We start from the raw sequence: 27,084 nt of genomic DNA on the forward strand, positions 1-27,084 counted from the left end.
CGCTCAATCAATGCAGGGTTACTTGTGGTTCCTAGAGTATATAAAAGTAGGATGGGAGCCAGAGCCTTCAGTTATCAGGCTCCTCTTCTGACATATTACCCAACACTCAATCAATCAGGGTTATCCTAGAGTATATAAAAGTAGGATCACATAGGCTCCTCTTCTGGACCAGGTTCCAGTTTCAGTCCGGGGGGCAGACACACTCACCACTTTCAAGAGCAGGCTTAAGACCTTCCTTTTTGATAGCGCTTATAGTTAGGGCTGGTTCAGGTTCGCCTTGGTCCAGCCCCTAGATATGCTGCTATATGCCTAGACAGCCTTATAGTTAGGGGGACTACCTAGGATACGCTGAGCTCCTCTCTCCTCTTCTCTCCCTCCTTCTTTATGTATTAATCTCCTATTTATGCACATTACTGATTTTGCTTCTTCCCCGGAGTTCTTGTGCTTTCTCGCCTCGCAGGTTCCCATGAATCGGGGTTATATTTGGACTGTCATCGTGCCACCTACTGAGGCCCTGCTGACACCCACTACTACTACCACTATCATTATTAGTCACATTACTATTATTATTGCCTTTACTATTGCGCTTATTGACTTGCTTGTACCCTGGAGTCTTTGTGCTTTCTCGCTTCGCAGGCTTCTATAAATCGTGGCTGTACCTGGACCGTGGATGTGCATCCTGCTACGGCCCTGCTGACACCGACTGCTACCACCATTATTATTACTAGTCACATTACTATTACTATTACCTGTACCATTAAGCATTTTAGCTTTACTTCCACCCTGAAGCCCTTTTGCTTTCTCGTTCTGCAGGTTTCCATGAATCGTTGTGGTACCTGGACCGTAGTCGTGCCTCCTGCTGTGAGCCGACTGACACCCACTGCTACTTCGATTATTATTATTAATCACATTACTATCCCTATTTTCATGGCTATAATTCTACTGTAATAATTGCTGCTGTTATTATAAGTAGTCTTATTATATGAATCATTTATGTCATATACATTGAATGTGTTGTATCTAAGAACTGTTATGCTGTTCATTCTGTACACATGACATCTATTGCATTCTGTCCATCCTGGGAGAAGGATCCCTCCTCTGTCGTTCTCCCAGAGGTTTCTTCCTTTTTTCTCCCTGATAAAGGGGTTTTTAGGGGAGTTTTTCCTGTGCCGATGTGAGGGAAGGACAGAGGATGTGAGGGTGTAAGGACAGAGGATGTGAGGGTGTAAGGACAGAGGATGTGAGGGTGTAAGGACAGAGGATGTGAGGGTCTAAGGACAGAGGATGTGAGGGTGTAAGGACAGAGGAGGATGTGAGGGTGTAAGGACAGAGGATGTAAGGACAGAGGGGTGTCTAAGGACAGAGGATGTGAGGGTAAGGACAGAGGATGTGAGGGTGTAAGGACAGAGGATGGAGAGGATGTGAGGGAAGGACAGAGGATGTGAGGGTCTAAGGACAGAGGATGTGAGGGTGTAAGGACAGAGGATGTGAGGGTGTAAGGACAGAGGATGTGAGGGTGTAAGGACAGAGGATGTGAGGGTGTAAGGACAGAGGATGTGAGGGAAGGACAGAGGATGTGTAAGGACAGAGGATGTGAGGGTGTAAGGACAGAGGATGTGAGGGTCTAAGGACAGAGGATGTGAGGGTGTAAGGACAGAGGATGTGAGGGTGTAAGGACAGAGGATGTGAGGGAAGGACAGAGGATGTGAGGGGAAGGACAGAGGATGTGAGGGAAGGACAGAGGATGCATGTGCACAGATTGTAAAGCCCTCTGAGGCAAATTTGTAATTTGTGATTCTGAGCTATACAAAATAAACTGAATTGAATTGAATTGATACCAATGGTACTCTGTGTTTCTTATAATGATCAGATACTGTGAAGAAAATCTGTGTTTCTTGTTTGGGGTTGTAACTGATTACAAAAAGCATCAAAGAGACAAAAATTTATGTGAAGCTCCGTGGGAACTACATTTACACAAACATACCTGTACACACACACACACACACACACATACACAGACACACCTGTACACACCTACAGTGGGTATGCGTCCTAATTGTTCTGCCATCTTTTTTCTGACAACATAGCTGTGAATCACAAAACACACACACACACACACACACACACACACACACACACACACACACACACACACACACACACACACACACACACACACACACACACACACACACACACACAGGTTTATAGAAACTGACAGTGGAGCTCATCAAACTGTCACTCAGCCCGGAGGTGACGTTACGTCTACTTCTTCTCTGTCAAACGGTTTGGTTTAACCTTTAGTCACCTCAGGAGTCACTCTGTCACAGTGACACCATCCATCACAACACTATATATCTATATATGGCTGTTTATAAGCAGGGTGATTCTCTCAGGAGGAGATCATGTGGTGGTTAACGGTGAGGATCGATGTCATCAGCTGATGTACATTCAAAAACATCTATGACTAAACTCTCAAAGATTGAAATAAGACTTATATGTTCTCTGCATCACAAGCCTACCAAAGAATCAATCATTATATTTACTGCTAACTTAAAAAGCTAAAGCTGGTTAATTAAATTAAAATGAAAAACTCTACTTTTTGATGATATTAAAATGAAAGTAACTGTCCCTTGGCTAAGCCCCGCCTCCCCTGTTGCTACTCAATGTTATCATGGAGCCCACACTGTCACTAACTGCACTCCCTAAAGGAATATCATCTAACTATTAGAAGAAAAAAAAGCTTTTTGAGAGAGAAGCAGACAGAAAAACAGGAAAGAGACTCATATAGTGAATGCGCTGTATACATGAACAAAGAATGCTCCTAAAACCTGAACAATATCAACATATCACACATGTTTTAATCTGAAGATGATCCGTTCAGAATAAATAAATCTAAATGGAATATGATGTTTACAATTTCTGAATAATGTCATATTTGGAATAATGGGTGTGCATGTAAATGTAGTCATTGGTAATATTAAAAAAATACATAATTGAGAATATATCTTGATGTCTCTATTGCTAAAAAAAAAGGTTGTAAATAGACATCTATAAGTAGCCCACACAGTAAAGACAGGGACTTAAACTTTTATCTTCAGTTGTCATGTTTTCTCCAACAACAGCGAGGGAATTCCTCATGCACAATGCATGCTGGTACATGTAGGCAGACTGTGATGGACATACTGTATTTAGCTGCAGAGGTTTCCTTAGGGTTAGGGTTTTTTTTTTCAGACACTAAAGTGATGATGTCAGTCAGTCATCACGTCTTCTTCTGCAGCGACGTTGTGTTTTGGTTCAGTCTGATCAACAACTTTATGTGACTGAAATATTACACATCCATATTGACATCATTTTGCCTCAAGGGCAGATTGTATGAATCTCTACTGTCACTTATTTGTCTGTTCCAACTTTTCTCACACGATATATAACATTCTTCTTGTTCTGTGGAGTTCAATCGTTGATGCAGGTGTTTTGAGAGTCATAATCTGATGTTCTGTGTCTTTAATTTATCATTTCATAGTTTTAGATGGGTCCAAAATATTCTCACCGATGGTTTGTGGACGTCTCTTCGGGTTTCATCGAGGATTCAAGCTTTTTTTAATTGGTTAATTTCCAATTTTATATATGATTTCACATGATTTCAGACGTCTTTTTTTACCTCCTGTCTTGTTTCTTCTTATGTATTGTTTGTCTGGGACCTGTTGTTGCTGCTATTGTTGTTGTTATTGACTAATTTGTTGGGGATGCTAATCCAAAAATGTTATATTTTTCTAGTTTTTGAGTTTCAGCTCACTTTTACTTCTTTTACTTCAGGTATTTCTTTAATACTGGATACTTAAAGAAGTATTTTAATAAAAAAATGTAATTATGAATGAATTTTGGACAACTATGATATATTATCGTACATTACATTAAAAATATTATATTTCTATTATGATGTGTTTTATGGTAATACATTACATAAAGCAACACAGAATAGCTTTAAATATGCATAGCTGTATGTATTTTCATATATTTTATGCACATTATTTTATACATGACTCCTCTTTATACTACTCAGACCTATACTAATGTATTGAACATACACATATACCTTCACTACTTCAATAAGTATTTCATAACATTTCAATCTACTGTTTTGCAGGTATATTTATTATGACATTTATTTGGTGGTTAATAGTTTTTTTTGTCTTTTCTGCTTTAACATGAATTTACAACCTGAGGATCAATACAGTCTTATCTTATATGACTGAACATAGCATATTAAAACTGCTCCAGTCCAAAGACACACAGAGTACACACAGAGTACACACAGAGTACACACAGAGTACACACAGAGTACACACAGAGTACACACATACCGCTGCGTGTCCAAACACGCTCACTTTCTCACTCAGTGAAACCAGCCAATCCCGAAAGTCTCAGATTAGTGTGTGTTTGTTTTGTGAGCCTGTTGGACTGAAGGAGGGATTACCTCGACTCTCTGAGTCACTGCCTCAGTTCAAAGACCCCGGTGCTCAAAGTAACCCCCCCAACACACACATATACACACACACATACACTATCATACACAGACACACTCAGGCATCACACAGTTTCCCAGACTGCAGAAGGAAACATCAGTGTATTTATTGGCAGATGTCGCTGTCGGGTTTCTGAGCAGAAAAGAGGTTGAACCAGAAACTGATCATTGTCTTATTATACTGAGTTTATACTGCACACCAGTGGTGGAAGAAGTGTTCACATCCTCTACCTTAAATAAAAAAAGCAATACTAAATTACTCAATTACTAGTACAATTCCTTTAATTAAAAATAAGTATTATTAGCTAAATGTACTTAAAGTATTAAAAGTAAGAGGTCTCTAGAAAATTGTTCCTGTATGTGTTATATTAATATACTTTATATGATTAGATCATCAATATGGATGCAGCTGTTTTAGCTAATTCATGTAGTTTATAACAATCTATCAAAATGTTTAAACTGATTATATATTTTGTGTGTTAAATCATTATCAGTGGCTTGTAACTCGATCTGTTAGATAAATAAACAATATTTCCCGCTGAAATGATGAAGAGTGAACTTATGGAGTAGAATATGATTGAAACCTCAGGTAAAGTAAAAGCACTTCAAAATTGTACTTCAGGACAGTACTTCAATGTACTTTACACTACTGCCGCACACACAAACACACACAAACACAGTTAACAACCGATTTATTGGTATTAATACAATTCACAAGTAATACAGATATTCAACAATGTGCATTCCAGGTTTCATTCACATCATGCAAAACTTATTGGACAATTAAAAAAAAAACATGTTTCTGTTGGCATTTTTGCAACTATTACAAAGTTCTGTTCAATATCCAGTCCTTTACCAAGATAAAGCACGTCATCGTCAGCGTATCAGCTGAGACAGTTGCTGCACTTTTATGTTTTTAGATTCTCCTCAAAGGTGAAACTTTACTAAAATGTCAGCATGGCCTCATGTTCTAAATCAGCATCATTACAAAAACCCAGCTGCACAGAAGTCAAAGGTCAGAGGTCACCTCCAAACATATTTGTGCAACCACTGATGGAACTGAGAGAATCATGATCGTTTTAGGGAGAGAAAAAGTTTTTCTGTGTTCAATGTCACTCCACATGACTCTGTGTCTCCCCGTTAAACTGATGGAAAGAAGAAGTCGTCTCAACTTGTCGATCCGCGACTGACGTCATCGTCACTTTCTGTCTGCAGTCTCGTCCAGTTTGCTTACCTCCCTTAGTTTTCTTAGGGGTTGGAAGATAGCTTGATTGAAAATGACTTGCTTCCCCATCACGCCACCATACACTCCATCTGAGTCTCTGAAGCTCCGTCCACCGTCTGGACCCTCCAGGGCTCCTCCCCCTTCCATCCCTGCACCGTGCCCAGGCACCCCTCACCCTCCTGGGGCTGAGATACCACCGTGTCTGGATACTGGCGCTGGAGCTCTGCAAGTTCACAAAAAAAGGGATTTCTTTTTTTTAAACTGAACTTTTGGACAGAAGAAAGAACAGCAGATAAAATATTAAATATGTATGTCTTATATTAATCAGCAGATGTCAACATTCCCAGTTCTGGTGTTAACAGGAAGTTACGGAAAAATCTTAAACGTAAAATTACAAAAACTTTGACTCAAAATAATCAAAATCGAGTGCCAAAATAAACTGGTATACATGGTTGGAATTAGTGTATACATTTAACATATAATAACACATAATGTCCTTCAATATAACCTGCATTGACACCTGTTTTTTTAATATGTAATATATGTAATATTCTGCAAAGTGCTGTAATCTTTGTTCATGCCAATAAAGCTAAAATAAATTGAATCAATATACATTTAAATAAGCTAACTGCAAAGCTGTTATCTTTTTCTAAATACAATATTTTCATCATCTGCTCTATCGTTACATTGGTACAAGATTCCCTCAGTAGTGAGTCTCTGTGCTCTGACGGATCAGGTGTGAACCTCTGATCTGTGGATGTGAACCAACCTGTGCAGGTGTGCGTCTCCTCCGTGTAGATCTGCAGGAAGACGAGAGCGGAGAGGAGCATCAGCCAGCGGTGGGCCTGGTCCGGGGCCTCCCTCAGGGGACGCCTCCTGCTCTGGGACGCCGGGTAGAGGACCCGCCGGGGCCGACTCCCACGGGGGGGAGAGGAACGCAGGGAGGAAGATGAGGAGCAGGAACAACAGTCCAGGGCCACGGGGAGCAGTCTGCAGGAGGAGGAGGAGGAGGAGGAGGACATGGTTGATGTTTGATGATTGGAGGTTTATTAAAGTGCCTCTATAGCAGCTGTAGCATCTACTGCTCCTTCTTCTCTCACTCTCTCTTCCTGTTCTCCTTTCTTTTATTTCTAGTTTCCTCGGTCAGATTTTGTCTTTCTTGCTCTTAAAGTCAATCTCTTGCTAAATTCTGCACACAGGCTCTTTAAATATGTGCGGAGTAGGTGTCGTCAGCTTGCCTCAGGTAAGCCCCGCCCACTTCTAGATTTATTGTGATTTGGAAGTTATTTTTAGACGCACGCAAACACTCCCCCTCCTCCCCCTCCTCCCCCCCCTCCCCCTACACCCCCTCTCCACACCGGAGGAAACTCCTCTTCTGTCTGCATCACATTTCACAGCTGCAGGGAAATCCCTTCAGCTGAACACCGGCTCCAGGAGCTCTGTCTCTGAGTGTCATCATCGCTTTACTTTCAATAAGTCATAATTAAATCTGGCTCCATCTCCCCTCCTTGTCTCCTCTCCTTGTTTTTCCTCTCCTTTCCTTTCCTTATGTCTTTTCTTTCTTCTCAACTCTTCTCCTTGTCTCCTCTACACTCCTTGTTTCTTCTCCTCACAATTTCTCCTCTCCTCTCCTCGGCTTTTCTTGTTTCCTCTCTGCTCCCTCTCCTTGTATACTCTCATCTCTTTTTGTGCATACTTTTGTTTTGTTTTTCCTCTCCTCTCTCCTCATCTCCTTTTCTTGTTTCTTCTCCTATCATCTCCCCTCTCCTTCCCTTCTCTCTATGTCTCCTCTCATCTGTCTCCTTGCTTCCTTTCATTTCCTCTTCTCTCCTTGCGTGTGGACGTTTTGTTTTTACTCTCTTCTCCTCTCCACTCCCTTCCTTTCCTTGTTTCTTATCCTCTCTCCTTGCCCTCTTATCTCTCCTCTCCTCTTCCCCTCTCCTCTCCCCTCCTTGCGTGTGGACTTTAGTTTTGTTTTTACTCTCTTCTCCTCTCCACTCCCTTCCTTTCCTTATCTCCTCTCCTCTCCCCTCCTTGCGTGTGGATTTTGGTTTATTTTTTGCTCGTCTCTCCTCAGGCTCCGACCACAGGAACTTTCAAAGAAACTTCTGGAATGTTTTTTATTTGCTTTGATCTGCCTGCTACTCTCTCTGCACGCAACACCCAGTCCATCATCATCATCATCATCATCATCATCATCATCATCATCATCATCATCATCATCATCACAACGTTACAGAGTGTGAAGTGAGAGTCAAGTCGAGCTGCGTGTAGCATGCAGAAAGACAACACCAGTGATGACACACTGGTTCCAGTAAACTGTGTGTCCACTCACACAAACACACACTTACATGTGCTGGATGCCAACACATGAATCCAACACACATATACACAAACAACATCCCCTCATCTTCACTTCTAATCCTTTCATGTCTGCTCCTCCTTAGTTAAACAGTTTGATCTGTGGGGATCTGATTCATCCTGAATGATGAACCACGTTTCAACTCAACACATGAAATAAGTTTAAAAGATGTTTAAACTACCATCGCCTTCCAGAGAGCAACGTGTCCTTCAACAGAGAGCAATTGTTCGTGTCCTTCAACAACAGTTTGTATGATACGAGAAGTTACTGCTCATTTTCCGTGCATTGTTCTAGGAAAGTCCAGCAACTCAAGTTCATTTCTGCTCGTTACATGAATACAGTCTTTTCAAAATAAACCTCTGTCTTCACAGAAAACAAGTTAGGTTTGGTTAAAGATGGTGAAATACTTAGTTATGTTAATGAAAATATGGTGAAATACTTAGTTAGGGTTAGGAAACTAGGGTGGTTTGGGTAATTAAAATAATAACTACATAATTGCCTGTAGTATGCAAATTAGGTAACAAATAAATCAACGTTGACGTCTCCTTTCTAAGGGTGGTTCCCTGACTGAATGATCGACGTGTTTTTGGATGCATTCCATCCTTCAGTTTTCGTAGCTTTTGCAGCTTAAAACATAGAAACATAAGGCCCACTACAGGAGCAGCTGCAGAATTCCATTTCATTGATTTCTTACAAAGACTTTGTTAAACAACACGTGTCCAATCTAATACTTTAGGCTGATCATGCAGAGAGTTTAACTGCAACTAAAAAAACTATTTAATCATTTTCACTATTACTCAACTCGTGTCCATAATGAAATTGCTAAGACAACCCTTCTGCATAGTGATTTATTCTTGAGGTAACTAACTGCAGAGTTCAGAATCCTGAATAAAGAACTGAATCGTTCCTGCTGCTGCTTTGAGATAAATCAATGTGACAGCCACGTGGCACATGAGAGGAGGAGAAGAAGAGGAGGCTAACATGATGTTGGATCGTCTCCATCACATTCTTGCTGCACTAAAATTAACAAAAAGATGAAGCTGGTTGAATTCTGTGCTTCATCTCAACTCTCTGAATCCCCTTCAGCTCATCCTCCATGAGTTCACTGACCGTGATTCACTGAGGGAGTGTCACCGCTTCAGGCTCTGGCCAAAGGGAACACATACTTCACCTGAGTGTTGTCTTTGTCCCTGAGCCTGTTTGTAATAAAGTTCAGGAATGCAGGATTGTCCACACCCAGAGTGAGTTAATGGGCAGCAATTGAAAAGGAACAAGATGTAAAAGCAGGAGATCAGAGGAGGATTTAACTATTACAGCGTTAAAGCTTCAAACCACCTCAGATGTTTTTATTTTTAATTCATGTTCCAACATCTGATACAAAGCAATACAATGAACATCTAACAGTACGATACGCCATGATTCAGTTAACCTCAGCATGCTAGTTTCTCAAAATGTTTATGCTACTACAAAAGAAAATTGGTTTTGTGTTGATTTCGTCTCCAGTGCCTCCCTTCCCTTCATTGGGTCAAGAAATACGGCCTGGTTTCTCCAGCAGCGTTGTGTTGGTGTTGACTCTCAGCGGAGACCAGAGGAGCAGAGAGGAGAAGCTCTGCTCCTGGAGGAGGAGGAGGAGGAGGAGGAGGAGGAGGAGACGCTGCTGCTACCAGGAGCTGAGTTCTCCTTCTCCCTCCGGAACTCCAACTGCAGGTCGAAGGCTGTGGTGAAGCCGGATCTGTATTAATCTAGTTGATGCAGTTCTTCCTGAAGGTGATGAACCATATTTCATAATGACCCATCCAACAGTTGTTGACATGTTTCACTCAAAACCACCAATATGAACCGGACGGGTGAAACACGTTCCGACTCCCAAACACTGTAACTTGCTTAAGCGTCAGTTCTGAACGTGCCAGTTTCCAGTTCATTCATGCAAAATAAACTTACAAAGTAGGTTAATCTAGTTGTGAGCTTTACTTTCACAACACAACTACTTGGTTAATGTAGCGTCCAAAACTTGTATTAGAGTGTAAACCCTTAAGTTGACTCTTTCACTTGAATTAAACGACATGTTATTTTCTTCCTAAAAGTGCTGCTATTTATCTCATCACGCTCTAAAGTTTCACAGGTTAATCCACGACTCGTTCAACAACATTATCTACAACAACACAGTCTGAAAACTCTGCTCCAGATGTTACTAACAGCCAAAACTAACTGCCGCCAAGTGTCCTTAAAGTGTCTTAAAGGCTTTTACGTGTTGGGTATTTTTTGCAATATCAGATGATAACAACATCATTGTAACATTCAAAGTAGAAACAGTTCTGATTAAAATTCTACATGTAAAACCTAATAAATTATATTTAACGTTTAGGAAAAGATCGAGGTTTTGGGTTAAAATTACTACGTTTATGTTACGTGAGTTGCAATAGTAAAGTAGAGTTACATAAAGAAAACTAACTTATAAATCAGCTTTGATTTGGTTTCACACAGGACATGAACAGCGGTCTCCAAGGTGATAGTCCTGTGTTTGTATGACCGGTCCTCCCCTCCCACGGGCCCTGATAGTGACGTAGACGGGTTTACACTGGAGTGACTAGAACACCCGGAGTGTTTCATACAGACTTAAATAGTTCACGAGTACAATTCATCACATTAACAACATCACTGCTTCAATGGGTGTTTTCACTAAAGCAGCAGCTTCTGTTCTTTATGTTGTACCCTCGGAGGAACGCTCTGCTGACATAACTCAGAACTGTTGTACGTCAGCGTGTCGTGTTTTCACAGCAGTCACAGTCACTCTTTTGTTCACACAATAGGCCTCGTGGAACTTTATACAGCTGAAGTTTGAGGTGGATTTGTTGCCGGAACTCAAAGCTGTGACACAAAAAACAGCCCTTTGTGTTGTTCTGTGTAGCTTCAGGTACAAAATACTCATCCAGAAATCCAATCTGAGTGAAGAACTCTCAGATGCTAGTGGTCCATGAGGCAGGATTTCCCAACTCTTCGTTGTTATGGTGACGGTCTTTTTGCCTTCTGACACCATGATCGTGAGGTAAACAGCAGACTTGTACACATTTGCTGACGCAGTCCATTGCTTAGAGCCAATGGTAACGGCCGTTTGTTTTGCTGGAGTTACAGTAGTGAAGTTTAGAGTTGTGTTGAAGCGTTAATGTTTGGAGAATGCATCTATATATGCACTGAAGAAAACCATTTCATAAAGATTTTATGCAGACTTTATTTAACCAATAAACCTGGTTAATGCTCAACTGGCGAATGAGTGACACGACAGATGGTAAAATATATTGCATGTAGACAATGTAGTCTGAACTGACGGCAATGCATGAGAAAACGCTACCCTCGGAAGTAATGAAGTATAAAAAGTGAGAGAGACCGCTGAGGGAGGGAGGTGATCAGGTGGACGAACTGGCGGGATGAGGTGATCCAAGGACAGGAAGTTGTGGCTGGATCTGAAATGGCAAAACAGTTAATGATATGAACAATCAGGCAGAATACTGAGCTTGGTCTCAGGGAGGAGTGGGGAGTCTTACTCTCCTCTACAGTCCTGAAGAGGCTCGTCGTTGCTCGGATTTCCTGATGAAAAACCCCCACAATTCATTAAGCTGACTGTCCAAACTCTCATTTATGTTTGTAAATGTATAAACCTTGCTATAGTGAACCTGGTTTCTTACATACAAAGACATCAGTTAGTGCAGACCAGATAAACAGACCAGAGTCCTGCTGGAGGTTTTGCAGAGGAAGATCTGAAATCTCTATATTGACCCATAGAAGCAACCAGGAAGTCAGTTTGTCAGAGCGGATATGACCAACATCCAACACGAAGAGAAAGTGATGACTTTAAATATCAAAAGATGAGTCAGATTCATTCCTGAGGTGATGGATGTCAGAGTCAGAGCAGGAGACAAAGACTCGTTCAGAGGATGGTGGTGGTGTTGTTATGCAACAGTTAACCTTCTGGACAGTTCTGATATAGAAGCTCTAAAGCTTTATTCACTCCAGTTTTATGTAACATCGTCCCTGTTCTGGTAACATCTCACTCTGCTGCCAAAACGTCCCCAAGGTTTCTCGATGTTGCGTGATGCTGCAGGAAGCTGCTGTCTGTTGTTTGTTGTCATCATGGTAACAGAATAACCGATGTGCCGGTTTATTCCTGCTCCGAGAAAAAAGGCTCGGCCTCTCAGCTGCATGAAACACGAAGCGGACACATGTTGGGGCTTGAGATTCAAAGTTATTACAGCTTAATAACACAGGTAAGCGTTTTCAAAGAGCTGTGAACACCCTGCTGAAGGAATTCAGCCTCACAGGAAAATTACAGTTTGCTTCTACCTGGGTGTTGTGGTTTTGGCACCATTCCTGCTTGTTAAACCAATTATTCTTATTCAGGACTTTAAATTGAGGAACTTGATAATTATTTCATCCAGGAGATATTAAACGCCCACAAGGTTTTGAAGAGCCACTCCCTTCTTCAAATGAACAGTTAATTGGTTTATGATGAAAACCGGCTGTGGGTTTACTCCGGACCATGTTTTAACCTGATGGATACTGTTGGTTATAACGCAGGTCATTTCATACAGTTATTCTTAATTTTTTTAACAAGAAGAGGTATTTAGATGGAGTGATATTCATATATCTATAATGAGTCATTTTTAGGAATGGTAATTGGAGGTAATTTGCACACATAATTGGATTTATGTGATTGGTGTTTTCATTGTTGCATAAGATTGAATCCAGAGGCCTTCAGTGTTCAGTGATCGTGTTACATGTTGTGTTAACCTCCTGACCGTTTTTGTTTGACTTTGTCATGTTGATTCTGATGTTAACCAGAGGTGTACTCAGTAGTGCACCACCACTGCTCTGATTGAATGAACACAACCCACAACTGGCTATCTCCTTGGTACAGACACCATTAGGCTGTAAGGGGTCGTGAAACACTCTTCATTCAAATTCAGAAACATGCAGTGACGAACGCAGGCAATCAGTTTGAAGTCGCTGCGTAAGACACGTCATACAATCACACCAAAAACTACATTTATATCACAAATCTGTCTATCAAAGCTGAGTAGCAGCAGCTGAATCAGTCGATAACCAGCAGTGTGTGCGCTGGTAGTTCTGTTAGCTGTTGGCTGTTAGCCAAACACACCATTCAAAAAAACCAATAAAACTAGAGCTACAGAGCAGCAGCCGAGAGGTACTCAGCAGTGTGTGTACAGGTAGCTCTGTTAGCTGTTAGCTGTTAGCCAAACACACCATCCAAAACACGTAAAGAGAGCAGTGAGTTTTGAAAGACAGTGGTAGTAACCTCCACCACCAGAGGTCCTTGATCATGCGGCCATAGCTGGACGCCCAAAGTAGGACATTTTGCTTCAGCAGAATGAGAGATTAAGCGTGGACAGACACAGAGGTGCACACTCACTCACATATTTACACACACACAGGACGGATTGCATGACCCTCCTTGCAGAGATGATAATTACTGCTGTAGGTGGATTGTATGAATGAGCATGTTTGGGTGGATCTAAAGAGGGTTTGTCTCCACATGTGTATCACACACTGATGTCTCATAGAGCTACATTAAAACACACCAATGAGCTTCAGTGTTGTTCCTCCATCACCATCGACACACTGGAGTTTATTCTGACTCAACACCACATACTAACACTCACTAGAGCGCCAAATGAGGATTAATAGTCAATGTGGAAAATAGACCCCAACAAACGCACTATTTCCTCCTGTTTGTTTGATAAAAACTACAGTGAATTACTGATGAACTATATATATATATGAACTATATATTTGTGGTTTACGTCTTCATTAGGAACAAATGGGCCATGGAAAGAGAGCGTTGAGAACCAACGTATCCTCTTTCAACGGTTAGTTTGATATGCTCCACCTTATAATGCGTGCGGTTTCCTACAAAAGTACAGAAACACATGTCAATTTCTGCTCGTTACATGAAAATAGTCTTTCCAAAAAAACTTCCTTCTTCACAGGAGACTCAGTTAGGTTTAAACAAGAAAACTAGTTAGGTTTAGGAAAATATTGTCATTTGGGTTACGATAGCTGCAGAAGTGCCTTTACTTAAATACGCAAGTTACGAGACAAATAGATCGATGTTGCGTCTGGTTTCACATTAGAAACGAACATCAGTCTTTTTTTATACTAATTAAGTGGTATTTATATGTTGTCGCTCAAGATTACATGGATAACATACCTAAACATTTGCTGGATGAGACCTAACTGTGAGAACACACTATTGGTTTTAAGTTTGCACATGAGATGTGATGGCTATATGAAAAACTGACTGAGACAGGAAGCTCATGGTTGATGAAAAGTGGGGCAGTTTAATCATGCATATAGCGTAAAAAAAAACATGATTTTGTAAAAATATTTTTATGGTCAAATATTTTAAGGCTTTTTGACACACCATCTGCAATAAATCATGAACATTAACTTTTGATGAAGCTGTTTTAGGAAATGACTGAGTCTTTTAATGAAATTATACATTTGTGTTACTAAAGATGTGCGTCTTCAACAGGAACCAATAGGATAGAGCTGAGACAGACAGGAAGTCAGACAGTAATGAAAGATGCCCTCACACTTTTCATGGGATTCATTGACAATAAAAAATATAAAGAATAAGAGCAGTTTCTTATGACTTTAACAGCTGGTTACAGACCATCTGAGTCCATCAGGAGGAGGAGCGGATGTTTGAATCTGTTGAGTAACAGGAATACTTGGCGTGTCTGCAGGTATAATTGCAGACTGACATGACAACTGGGGAAACAAACAGCTGACATATCTGCTTACAGATTGTTAATAGCATCATTTAGGGAACTATTTTAAAGCGTGCCTCTCCCCTGCTCTCTGCAGCCCGAGGCCTGCAGCAGCTCTGGTTCTGTTCTCCGGATCTGTTGATCTGTTGCTGCTTCAAACACACACAAACCTCTGCTGGGATCTGAAACACGCAACTAAAGGTTTTCTGAGGACACCGTCAGGAATCTGCTGCAGGAGACTTTGGTCTGAAGCCAAAAAAGCAAAACATGCGATTAAATCAGAAGCACAAACTTATATTATTTTATTCCGTTTTAATGAAGTTCAGAACTTTTTCTAGTCTGGAAGACTCTCCTGATATGAAAGTGTGTGTTGTGTCTCCCCAACTAGTAATTAGTGCACTAATGAATGTCAGCTGTGCATTAGGGTGACTTAAACCTCCAGACTGGTTTTCTTTTGTGACTATTATGTCTACAGCTTTACGTTCGTATTTTACATTAGTTAAAGTCCTTCACTGAACCCCACACAGAGACCAAAAGAAAGTTATTCATAAGTCAATTCATTATTATTTTCCTGCGTGACGTCTTCTTCATACTGCCGGGAATAAAACCGCGGTGGAAAGATTCTAAATTTCCTTTTATCTGCACATTCTTGTGGAACCTTTAGTCAGCCAAATATTCATTTTCGGAGTCCAAAAATAGCAGAAAACTCAAAATTGTGAGACATGAAGTCAATGCAGCTGAAGTCAAACTAGAATGACACCAAACCCTCATTTGCTTTATGATTTATTTGTAATTTATTGTTGAAAGATTGAAACATAATTATAAATACTGGCTGCTCTGGGGGACGTTATAGATTTTCTTTTTTTATCTTCGTTTTTCTGGTTTCTGAGTCTATCATACTTTCATGCTGCTGAAGTTGTTGTGTTTTTGTATGATCTTTTGTTCCACAAGTATTAATGTCACGATGTTGTTGAATTAATAAAAAAAAGCTGAAATAATGTGCAGAAGAAATGATGATGTGACAACAGCTGTGTTCATCTGGTAGTCACATGAAAACTTCAGTAAATGAAATTGAAACGAGCGTCTTTAATTCATCTCAGGACTAAAGTTTGTGGTTTTGGTTAAATGAAACCATATTTTTCTCTTCTCTGTGGAGAGAGATGAAGCTCTCTGCTCCTCCTCCTCCTCGACCCCCTCGACCTCCTCGACCTCCACGCCCTCGCTTTCCACCACAAACTGCTTTTCCTTTCTACTCATGTCTCCCTCCGTCTAATCCTTCCCTGCTGAGGAAGCTTTCCCCCCTCTCACTTTCCGTGCAAAGAGCACATTATTTGTGTTTTTCTTTGAAGGCATCTTCCTCGCGGGCTGAACTCTGAAGCAGAGGCCAAGAAAAACAAACCGTGACACACAGACAGCTGAGGTACAGTAGGCCGGCCTCGGGCTCAGAGCATGTGGGAGGTGGAGGTAGCGTGCAGGAAGTGAGCGGAGGAGAAACCTCAGCTATGAAAATTACTTACTGTACCTGGAGGTATCCTCAGGTGTACGCTGCCTTCAATGACCTCAGGTTCAACTCTCAGTGAGGTCAAAGAGGCTCCGATTGTGAAACGATGGCTGAGCTTCTGATTCCTGATAGTTTGACTGAACTTTGGTGCTCGACGATTATTTTAAACAACAACACGTGTATCATTGCAGAATTAAATCGATGCAGTAGATCCAGATATTCTCTTTTTATTCCACACATTCTTGTTTGATGCTTAAACCTTTCCTCAAAAACCTGCACAGTGATACAAGAAGTTTTTGCATTGACTGTATAAGAGAAGTGGACCTAGTCTTCATGACGTCACCCATTGGTTTGTTTGGTTTTGAAGTCTGGGGTACAGTATTTTGTCCGTCGCCATCTTGTTTTTTGGTCATTGGCCAAATTAAGTTCAACATAACGCTGAATTTATAGGACAACAATGTTACATTACCTTTCATGAACTGAAAACACACCGTGAAAGGGTTAAAGTTGTAAGACGAAAGCAACTCCCAGAACTCTGCCTGGTTATGAAGTCTGGAATCTGGCATTTTGGCCGTCAATATCTTGGTTATTGGCCATCGCCATCTTGGTTTTTGGTTGTCGCTATTTGGGTTTTTGGTGTAGCCCCGCCCTAAAGCATCCCCTGCTTTATGGTCTGTTTGACTCTAAATGGAGCATCATTTACTAAATGAACATCATGCTGTATTGAAGAAGACTTGAAACTAGAGATTGAGACCATAAACTCATGTTTACAATGTTTACTGAGGGAATAAATCAAGAGAGAAGTAGAGTCATTTTCTCATAGACTTCTATACAACCAGAGGAGTCGCCCCCTGGTGGACAGGAGAGAGAATGCAGCTTTAATTAAACAGAAGTTTTGGCTAGTTTTTAAGTAAAATGATGGAAGACTTTGCCCCCCCCATCACTTGATGCAAACATAACATCTGCTAAATATCAGCATGTTAGCATTGGCATTGTGAAAGTTGTAGGACTAATATATTAGGGTTTTTTTATGTATAGATTAAAAATATAATGCTTGTTCCAATCCAGTGATTCAGATTCCTCCACAAAGTGTCATGGACATGAGGCCGGTAGTTTCTCTGTAATCCTACTGACAAACAGACAAACAAACCAAACCGAGAACATAACCACTGTGGTTTGTGTGTGTGTGTGTGTGTGTGTGTGTGTGTGTGTGTGTGTGTGTGTGTGTGTGTGTGTGTGTGTGTGTGTGTGTGTGTGTGTGTGTGTGTGACTCACATCAAAAAATGTTCATTCTTTACTCAACCTCAGGTGGAGCAACACATTAAAACTCTGTCAAAGCTAAATAAAAGTATTACTGCCTCTGCTTATATTCAGAGAACAGATTTCTGTCGTTGAAAGTAACTAATTACATTTATTTAATAAGGTAAACCAGGGTAAAACTCCCCCTTAAGAACAATGTCTGTTTGCTTTTTAAATATATATCATTTGAATATGAATATCATATGCAGGTTGCACAAGAAGTATGCTCAAGTAAAATAAAACAAATCATAAAAGACCATTTTTTATTATAAAACTTAATGTAAAACCTTGTAAAGGAGTTGGAGGTGCAATCATATGAAGAGTTTATCAAATATTTGTTGTTTAAATTAAACTTTCCAACAGTTGAAACCACTAGTCCATTTATCAATTAGTCCATTTATCAATTAGTCCATTAATCAATTAGTGGAATGACTGAAACTGAATGTGAACATTTCTTATGTTGAAGATGTAATACTGTCATGCTATTGTTAATTTATTAGTAATAATATTAATAATGTTATTTACAAATTGACTCATGCTTAAAGTGAGGGTAATAATAATAATAGTAATAGTATGAGTAATCAGTCCCTGAAGGCAGCATTCCATTGCAACAAAAACAATCAATCACTACTATAATATATAACATTACAGTACATTATATGGTAATACATCATATCATATTAAATGATCTATATGTTAGAATTGTTTTATTACAGTTTATTTGTGGAAATGGTCGAACTTTTCGAGCAGTTCGTGAAGGCAGCACTCCCTAGCAACACCGTGGTCTGACGTCAGCGTCTCAACAATATTTTCTTTAAAAAATGCTTCAAAAGAAAGTATTAAAAAAGTGAAGATTAACAACAAAAAGCCAAGAAATATACATAATAATCATGGCGGATTTGATCAGTTCTGACGACAAAGAGAAGTCGATATATTTGTTACAAATTCAATATCTGGATAAGCAGCTGGAGAGGTGAGATACATGTAGATACATGTATGAATATATGCTCTATTGTTTGTTTTTTAATATATATAGAAACTTAACTTAAATGTGCTAGAAATATATTTCAGGAAAATATTTTAAATAATTATAGTATTCACAAATTTAACTATAAACACATATTTTTATAAAATCTTAAAGCTATGTACAAACACAAAGGCAAAACATCACAATGTTTTCACTGAAAAATACATTTTAAATCCACCAGGACACTTTAATTAATGAATTAATTAATTAATACTGAATTAAATTATGAAAGTAAACACAATACGACACATTAAGGGCTGCAACTAACAATAAGCTATTTTAATGTCAATTAAGATGCTGATTTATATATATATATATATATATATATATATATATATATATATATATAGTCTATCAAACATGACAAAGAAAAGCAGCAGATTTTTACCTCTGAGAAGCTGCAGCAAGTGAATGTGTCGCATTGTTGTTTGAAAAGTGACTGAAACATTAATAGATTATTAAAATAGTTGCCAATTAATTATTGAATCTGTATTAATTGTTGTTTCAGGTCTTCCAGCTCTCAACCTTGATCTCTTACATTCATCTCTCATTATTTGAATGTTGACTTAAGTTGGAGTTCCACTTCTTTTTCAGATCATTCCACATTGTGTATCAGCTAATTTATTTAAAATTAACATATATAAAAGAGTGTATGTGGTGGATCACCCTACAAGCCTTTACCTTTACCTCTACTTTATTTATGTTTTACAAAATAAAGCATTTTATGGAATTATTGTGAGCTTCTGGTTCCTAGAATTATCACTTTGATTCACCTTACTTTGATATGTTTATGACCATTATATTTTAATACAGTATTTACACCAAAAACCACACTAGATTCTCACATATAATAATAATAATAATAATAATAATAATAATAATAATAATAATAATAATAATAATAATCACATGTCTTCGCCCTGCAGACGTCAGCTCCAGTGTGACCAGCTGGAGAAACAGAACAAAGACCTGTCCTCCGGCTGCAGCGTGCTGAAGACGGACAAGACCGACATCGCCACGTACCTGAAGCACTCGTTCGTTGAAAAAGATCAGAAGTTGGAGGAGCTGGCCGAGCAGCTGGAGAGTCAGCCGCAGGCGGCCGAGCTGGAAGTGGAGGCTCTGAAGCTTCAGCTGAGTGGACATCTGAAGGAGCTGCAGGACCGGACCGACCAGCAGAACTCAGAGAACATCAAGCTGGGTGAGAGTTTCATATACCAACCTTCAGGGCTGCAGTTTATTCATTCATCATCTTGGGTCTCTTCCTGATCTGTTGGTGTCACAGTAGTGCATTCCTCTAGTGCTTTTTTAAAATCTTTATCATATGGAATGTAAACAGCAGAAAGAAAAACAATTCTCTGAGCAGATAATATGGCCGACAAAAAACATTGTCCATCAACTTTGATACAAAAGATACATTTTGTGTTATTTTGGATGTATAAATGTATTTCATGGTGCTGTTAGATTGCTGCTAGACCGCCCCGTTAATACAGGTTTATGTGCTGTGAGCTGGAACAATTATTTTAAGGGTTAACGCCAACAAATATTAATTTGGAAAATATTCCATAAATCTTTTGTTAAAATAAATGCTGATTAGAGACTTTACAATACTCCGGAGTTATTCTAAATGTTTGGATCCACACCAGTCATGAACTATCCTACGCTTCCATCACTGGATTCCACATATCATAAAATACTAATAATATAACTACTGATAATAATTACTGCAGAATTACTGGCTTCAAATATATTGAAAAGACATGAAAAAAAAAGAAGCTGTGCAGCATTCAAATGTAGATTTAGAATCATTATGAATGAAGCCATAGTTTGTTCAAACGCTGATCCAAGAACTTTGTGTGAAGCATCTTCTCCTCTCCTTGTTTACTCTCCTCTCCTTGTTTACTCTCCTCTCCTTGTTTACTCTCCTCTCCTTGTTTACTCTCCTCTCCTCCTTCCCTCAGTGGCTAAGTTTGTGGAGCAGCAGGAGCTGGAGGAGCAGCTGAGGCAGCTGACGGAGCAGCAGTCCGACATGGAGTCTGTGAAGAAGCAGCTTCTCCGGCAGAGTGAAGCGTATGGATCTGTCATCAGCACCCTGAAGGAGAAAAGAGAGTTTGAGCGGAAGAAGTAAAGACGAGGACTGTTAGCGTTACATCTCCTTCTTTAAGGTTTGACCTTTGACCATATCAGAAATGTTTGTCCTGCAACATCAGGGTATTACGGAAGATGTGGTCCACGGAGGTAGATTACATCGAGACGAAGACGTCGCACATCATCCAGGAGGAGAGGGCTCAGCATGGAGAGCTTCAGGAGAAGGTCGAGGTCCTTCTGAACAAGAACAAGGTTCTGTGGAAAGAGAAGAGCTACCTGCAACGACAGAAACTTTTTCTTCTCATAGAGATGGACAAGATGAGGGAAAACACCAAAGAGCTCACAGAGAAGAACTTCAGCTGCAAGATGGTAAGAGGGTTAATGTAACTAAGTACATTTACTTTATTACAAATTCAAGGTTCTTGGATTTCTATTTAATGCACCTTTCTACTTCTCTTCTACTACATCTCAGAGGTAAATATTGTACTTTTTACTCCACAAACCATCTCTGATAATGTTACACTGTAAACAACTAATCAGTATTTAAACTGACAGGAGGAGAGCTAGTAACGTTAGCAGCACCGCTAATGAACGGAGGTTCCATTCAGTTACATTACGATGCGTTCAGGTTCTGTTTAGTAAAAAATGAGTATTGTCTGAAGGTAAATTATGACGTGTTCACATGTAATCTGTAAAATGTAGTGTTGGTGATGAACTAGAATAAATCCAGTAGTTTGAAGGAGATGTTTTCACATTAATATAAAATAGATATTAGAGATGAATTATGAGCTGTTTAACTTCCAAACACTAGCTCTAAGATTATAATACATCATTAAACTACTGATAATAAGATCTGTTTTTATCAATAAAAATACAATCTTTTATTTCCTTATCATTTGAATTGTGTGAAGAAAAAAAACACAAAAAATTACTATTACAAAGTAAAAGAATAACATTTAGTATTTTTGAAGATTCACTGACTTCAGAGCGTTGAAATGATTTTTGGGACAGTGGCAAAAAAATGATATATATAATAATATATATATAATATATATATTCTGGATCCTTGTAGAGCAGCTGCTATAATCAAACAACAAACACGATCTGTATCTGACAATATGGATCATCAATGATCAGTTTAGTAAAGGCGGCAAAAAAACTTGATCAGGGATCTAAAAGTTATATTTGTAAAAATGATATCCAGGTTCATTCACTGATTCACACTCAGTCTGTCAGCTATAAAGGAGTACATGTAGTGGTGACACTGATGGATGCACTGACAGGCGTTGGTCTAGGTACACAAGTATTTACTTTGGATCATTTGCTCCTTTCATAAATGACATCCATGAATATTCTTCCACCACTGAATGTCAGTAGAGAAGTGAAACAAAGCTGACACAGGCAGTGACTGGACCTGAACCAGTGGAATGCTCTCCAGCCGTCCAGCAGCAGGCTGCGTTGTTTGTGAACACCTCAATGGGACCATCACCAGAGGGGGTGTAGCTCAGTGGTAGAGCATTTGACTGCAGATCAAGAGGTCTCTGGTTCAATTCCGGACGCCCCCTGAGCCACATTTATGCTTCTTCTAAACTCTACATGGTTATCTAATGAATACATAAGCTACATACTAAGATAGATTTCAACCTTCGAACTATAAAACCTCTACTGATTCTGCAGGCAGAAGGAGTTTGAATTTATTTGTTGTGTTGAAGCTGTAAAAATACAAAAGGTATATTCTAATATTAGGACCCATAATTGCACATGACACAAGGTTCTAGTACAAAACAAATGCAGCTTATTTATGCTCAAAATTGTGATATAAATATAGTCCAAGTTCCAATTTTGCTCCAAGTTGTATCATATTATGTATTAAGTGTAATCATATTAATTAGCCAATTTCTAGTTGGCAAATTAACACAACTTCAGATGTTGTAATATTTTTGTCACATAAACATTGCCAACACTGTGGAGAATATGTCAGACAGAGGTAATGTCACAGCTGTCTATGAGGGGGCGTCCGGAATTGAACCAGAGACCTCTTGATCTGCAGTCAAATGCTCTACCACTGAGCTACACCCCCTCTCTCTGCCTGCACTGCCACTAGACTGTAGGTTTAGGATTATTATTTATCAATGATATACAAATCAGCATCTCAGATTTCTGAATAGAATATAATTTACAATAGTAACTGAACAGTTCACCCTAGAACAGGATGAAATAAGGACCTTCAGTGTCTTTCAGTAAGGTCAGTATCTTAATATGAAGCAAAATGAGTTGACATATCTTTAAAACAAAAAGCTGAATCCTTGATATAATAAAACCAAAAAAAACTAAATCATCATGAAAATGGAATCAGCTGACATTCAGATTGAGAAAACACACAAGGTTAGCAACAGAACCTCTTCTTTCTTTTTTTAACCTTGTAAGAGTTTAAAAACAAATGTTCTTCATCTTCCCTCCTTCAGGAGGTGGAGCAGCTGACGATGAGGAGGCAGCAGGTGAAGGTGGAGCTGAAGGACTGTGGCATCGCCCACCAGAGCCTGCTGGTGGAGGAAGAGTCTCTCAGGTAAAGGTTTAGGCTCTTTCTAATGTCCACATCTAGGACTGTATTTGACGAACATAACACCCAAGGTTCATCCATATAGGTAAACAAGGCTGCTGGTAAACATCATAAATGTGGCTCAGGGGGCGTCCGGAATTGAACCAGAGACCTCTTGATCTGCAGTCAAATGCTCTACCGCTGAGCTACACCCCCGCTCCCTAAACTAACAGAGTGTTATCACGTGTGTCGTGTTTTCAGACAGCTCCTGACCTCAGTGTCGGAGGAGGGACGTCAGAAAACAGCTGAGTCAGATCGGCTGAGGGCGGAGCTCCAGAGGGAGACGAGCAGCAGGAGGCAGCTGGAGGCCGCCATGCAGGAAGCAGCCGCCGTCCTCAGCCGCATCCTGACGGTGAAAAACACTGACTTATTCTGATGGAGACGTGTGTTCAAATGTCATTTATTTAGGTTGAACTTTGTGTTTATAGGAATAGAATCTCAAGTATTGTCTTGTATTGAACAGGTTGAACTAGAACTAAAGAACTGTCTTAAGCTCATAAAGCAGTTTAAGGATGTGTAACATTTAAAACTAGAAGAGAACACACTCTCTCTCTGATAATCATTTGTAAATCTACCTTTCATCCAAGTTTCATGAAAATCGGGCCAGGACAACCTTATTGACCTTATTGACCTTATTGACCTTAGACCATTTGAATTATTATTAAATACAGAATGAGAAAAGTTTTCACGACTTGTGTGGATCCAAACATCTGATTATCAAACCTCTTCAGGACTCACAGAAGACGTCCAAGACTCAGGGTAAGATGCTGAGGCTGCTGGAGATCCTGCAGAGCTCCGTCCACGAGGGACCAGGATCCACGCCTGAGGGGAGCAGTGGAGGACAGAAACCCCAGACCACTGACCCCCAACCAGCCAGGTACTGGAAAGATCGTCTACTGGTTCCATCGGATTATTTAGATATTTAAATAACAATGCATTGTAGACATTCTGTGTCTCTTTTTGGTCTTTTTGTGTCTCTTTGTAGTTTTTTGTGTCTCTTTGTAGTTTTTGTGTGTCTCTGAGTAGTCTTTTTGTGTCTATTTGTAGTCGTTTTATGCCTCTTTGTGGTCTCTTTGTTGTCATTGTTTGTCATTTTGTTTCTTTGTAGTCATTTTGTGTCCATTTGCAGTCGTTTTTGCCTCTTTATACTCTTTTTGTGTCTCTTTGTAGCCATTTTGTGTCTCTTTGTAGTCATTTTGTGTTTCTTTGTAGTGTTTCTTTGTAGTCATTTTGTGTTTCTTTGTATTCTTTTTGTGTCTCTTTGTAGTCTTTTTGTGTCTCTTTGTTGTCATTGTTTGTCTTTTTGTGTCTCTTTGTAGTTGTGTTGTGTCTCTCTATATTCATTTTATGTCACTTTGTAGTTATCTTGAGTCTCTTCCTGATCTGTTTGTGTCTCTTTGAGTGACATGTTGTAGGTGAAGTGGGGCCCCTGACACTTGGGCCCCTGATCATGTAAACCCGTTCAGTAATCCATCCATGTCTCCTCCACAGAACAGAGACCCTGAACCTGTCTACAGATCCGTCATTCCTGATGGCCCGCTTCAGACCAGGAGACCTGGGCCTCGTACCCCGGCCCTCGTGGAAACACCAACCAGTCTTCTCCAGGACCGGAGCTCAGCCGCCTCCCAACAGGTCTGTCAGGAAGAATGTCCTCATACAGCAGACATCATCACAGTGGACACGTTTCCATCCACACCTCTGCTCTCTCTTTAAAAGCTGTCCCTCTGTCCCTCCCTCAGTAAAACTCTCTGATCCAGAGGCCTTCACCTCCGCAGACCGCAGACCGCTGATCCAGAACCAGAACCAGAACCAGTCAACAGTAAGACGGATGAATGTTTTTCATCCCAAATAAAAGTTTTAGCCACTTAAATCCTGCTTCAGTTCTGACTACAAAGACCTCAAATATATTTAATTAAAGTGATTTAAACAAAGAAAAGCAGGAAATCCTCACATTTGAGATACTACACAACACAAAATATAAGTTGCTTGTAGTAACTTTAAGTAAAAACTAAAAGAAGAGAGCAGATATTTGAAGGTTGATCTTTGGACCGTAGCTGGAAGTGAACAGAGAATGAAGTTTCTGATGGCTCCTACGAAGATGTTTTAAAGGACTCTTCTTCCACATGTTAGGACACCAAATGCTGCGTTCTATTACAGATTGTTTGCTGGACCAAACAACCTGAACTATTCATCCATCATTCAGGCTCAAAAATGGGATTTTGGAAAAACTGTTCATCTGCAGTGACAAACCCACAGAGCATTAGCACAAACTCAGGGGCTGTTTAGTTGCTTGTATGATTTATCCTCTGGTCACAATGCTTTCCCAGGAGAGTGTTTGTGTGTGTTGGAGAGACAGGAAGTTGGAGCAAGCCTGGAAAATCCACCTGATGGTAACACGGACTGATGAAGCTCTGATTCATTGGTGGATTTTAGGTGGATTTTATTTTTTCTGCAGAAAGTCTACAAAAACAGCTGCAGTCATTGTTACATCTGGTTTTAATAAGCTGTGTTTTTCCTGCAGAAAGTCATTCTGCTTCCAGATTCCAAATCAGACTCATGATCAGTCAACAGGAAGTTTGTCACTCTAGATGAGTTTTAACTTTTCAGAGCGCTGGATATTTTACATTTTATTTAAGGGTGCTAAATTCAACATTTAGAGCTTTATAATCTCATTAAGCAACTGTTATCTATGTAAAGATAAAGAGGAGTAATATTCCTCTTTGCCATAGGTTTGCACTGTTAGCACTGTTAGCACCGTTAGCTTCTGGTCATGTTGAGAGCTGCTTTACGTAAATCCCTCAGTCATATATAAACTCTGAATTTTTTAATCTAGCACCTATCAAATGGGGGCAGAATTGCATCCTTTCATATGGAAGCTTGTCAGAGAGGCAGAACCCTTTAGAGTTCTCCAGGTCTAGTTATAAACACCTTCCACATCTTCAGTTATTACTGAACATTAAATGGAAGCGGTCACTTCTGTCGATGAAGTCTCAGAGAATGACCTCCATCTCTGCAGCTCTACGGAGCTTTGTGTCCTCTTTGAGCTCCGGGTTTTGGTTTTGGTTCAGTGTTTCCAGCAAAACCAGCAAAACCTGATGAAACCACACATTCTCACACACACACACACACACACACACACACACACACACACACACACACACACACACACACACACACACACACACACACACAGTCTGAGGCAGGTCATTCTGACTGTTGAACTCTTAATGAATAATACCTAAAGATAATTTCCTTAACTTTGATTGTTGTTTATTTTGATATGAATAAATCATGTGGTAAGTGTTGGATTCATGAGCTCAAAGAGAAGGAGATTCCGCTGTCCTTTGATGCAGTGGGGTTTGGGTGTGTGTTATTTAGTGACTTATTATATTATTTTATGACTTATTACATACTTGCAGAGCGATTTCAGAGAATACGTAACGTTTCTCTCCTCTGTGGTTCTCTGATCAGCTGACCAGCAGAATAATCCCACTAACCAACGCTGTTTGTTTGGTTCCAGACTCTCTGGGCCTACATGCCCACGCAGAGGAGGGAATCCTGGGAAACTGGCGTCAGGAGACAATGAGGATGTTCCCTCCTGTTTCAACAACAAGCCCTCTATCACACAACAACAAGATGTGTGTTCTGAATGAGGTCAACGAACTGGAGAAAACCG

General features: G+C 39.9%; 1 protein-coding gene and 3 non-coding genes across 4 annotated transcripts; 2 read left to right on the plus strand and 2 right to left on the minus strand.

The window, feature by feature from the left end:
- The first annotated feature begins 11,147 nt into the window (after positions 1–11,147).
- Positions 11,148–25,228, plus strand: LOC129100882 (cilia- and flagella-associated protein 157-like). The gene is made up of 10 exons (XM_054610422.1): positions 11,148–11,158; positions 18,566–18,670; positions 19,651–19,922; positions 20,683–20,845; positions 20,932–21,178; positions 23,275–23,375; positions 23,610–23,760; positions 24,140–24,285; positions 24,900–25,040; positions 25,148–25,228. The coding sequence occupies exons 1-10, from the start codon at positions 11,148–11,150 to the stop codon at positions 25,158–25,160; spliced, it is 1,350 nt and encodes a 449-aa protein (XP_054466397.1). The 3' UTR covers positions 25,161–25,228.
- Positions 22,303–22,374, plus strand: trnac-gca (transfer RNA cysteine (anticodon GCA)). The gene has a single exon. It is a non-coding gene; the product is annotated as a tRNA-Cys (tRNA).
- On the minus strand, positions 22,818–22,889 carry trnac-gca (transfer RNA cysteine (anticodon GCA)). Its single transcript has one exon. It is a non-coding gene; the product is annotated as a tRNA-Cys (tRNA).
- On the minus strand, positions 23,493–23,564 carry trnac-gca (transfer RNA cysteine (anticodon GCA)). Its single transcript has one exon. It is a non-coding gene; the product is annotated as a tRNA-Cys (tRNA).
- Positions 25,229–27,084: the final 1,856 nt, after the last annotated feature.

Source organism: Anoplopoma fimbria, chromosome 13, assembly GCF_027596085.1.
Source record: "Anoplopoma fimbria isolate UVic2021 breed Golden Eagle Sablefish chromosome 13, Afim_UVic_2022, whole genome shotgun sequence".
Lineage (NCBI taxonomy): Eukaryota > Metazoa > Chordata > Actinopteri > Perciformes > Anoplopomatidae > Anoplopoma > Anoplopoma fimbria.

Excerpts from the sequence above, each read along its gene's own strand:
- LOC129100882 (XM_054610422.1), top strand. Across the intron at positions 18,671-19,650 it reads CTGGATAAGCAGCTGGAGAG|ACGTCAGCTCCAGTGTGACC; the intron begins GTGAGATACATG and ends TTCGCCCTGCAG. Across the intron at positions 24,286-24,899 it reads ACTGACCCCCAACCAGCCAG|AACAGAGACCCTGAACCTGT; the intron begins GTACTGGAAAGA and ends TCTCCTCCACAG.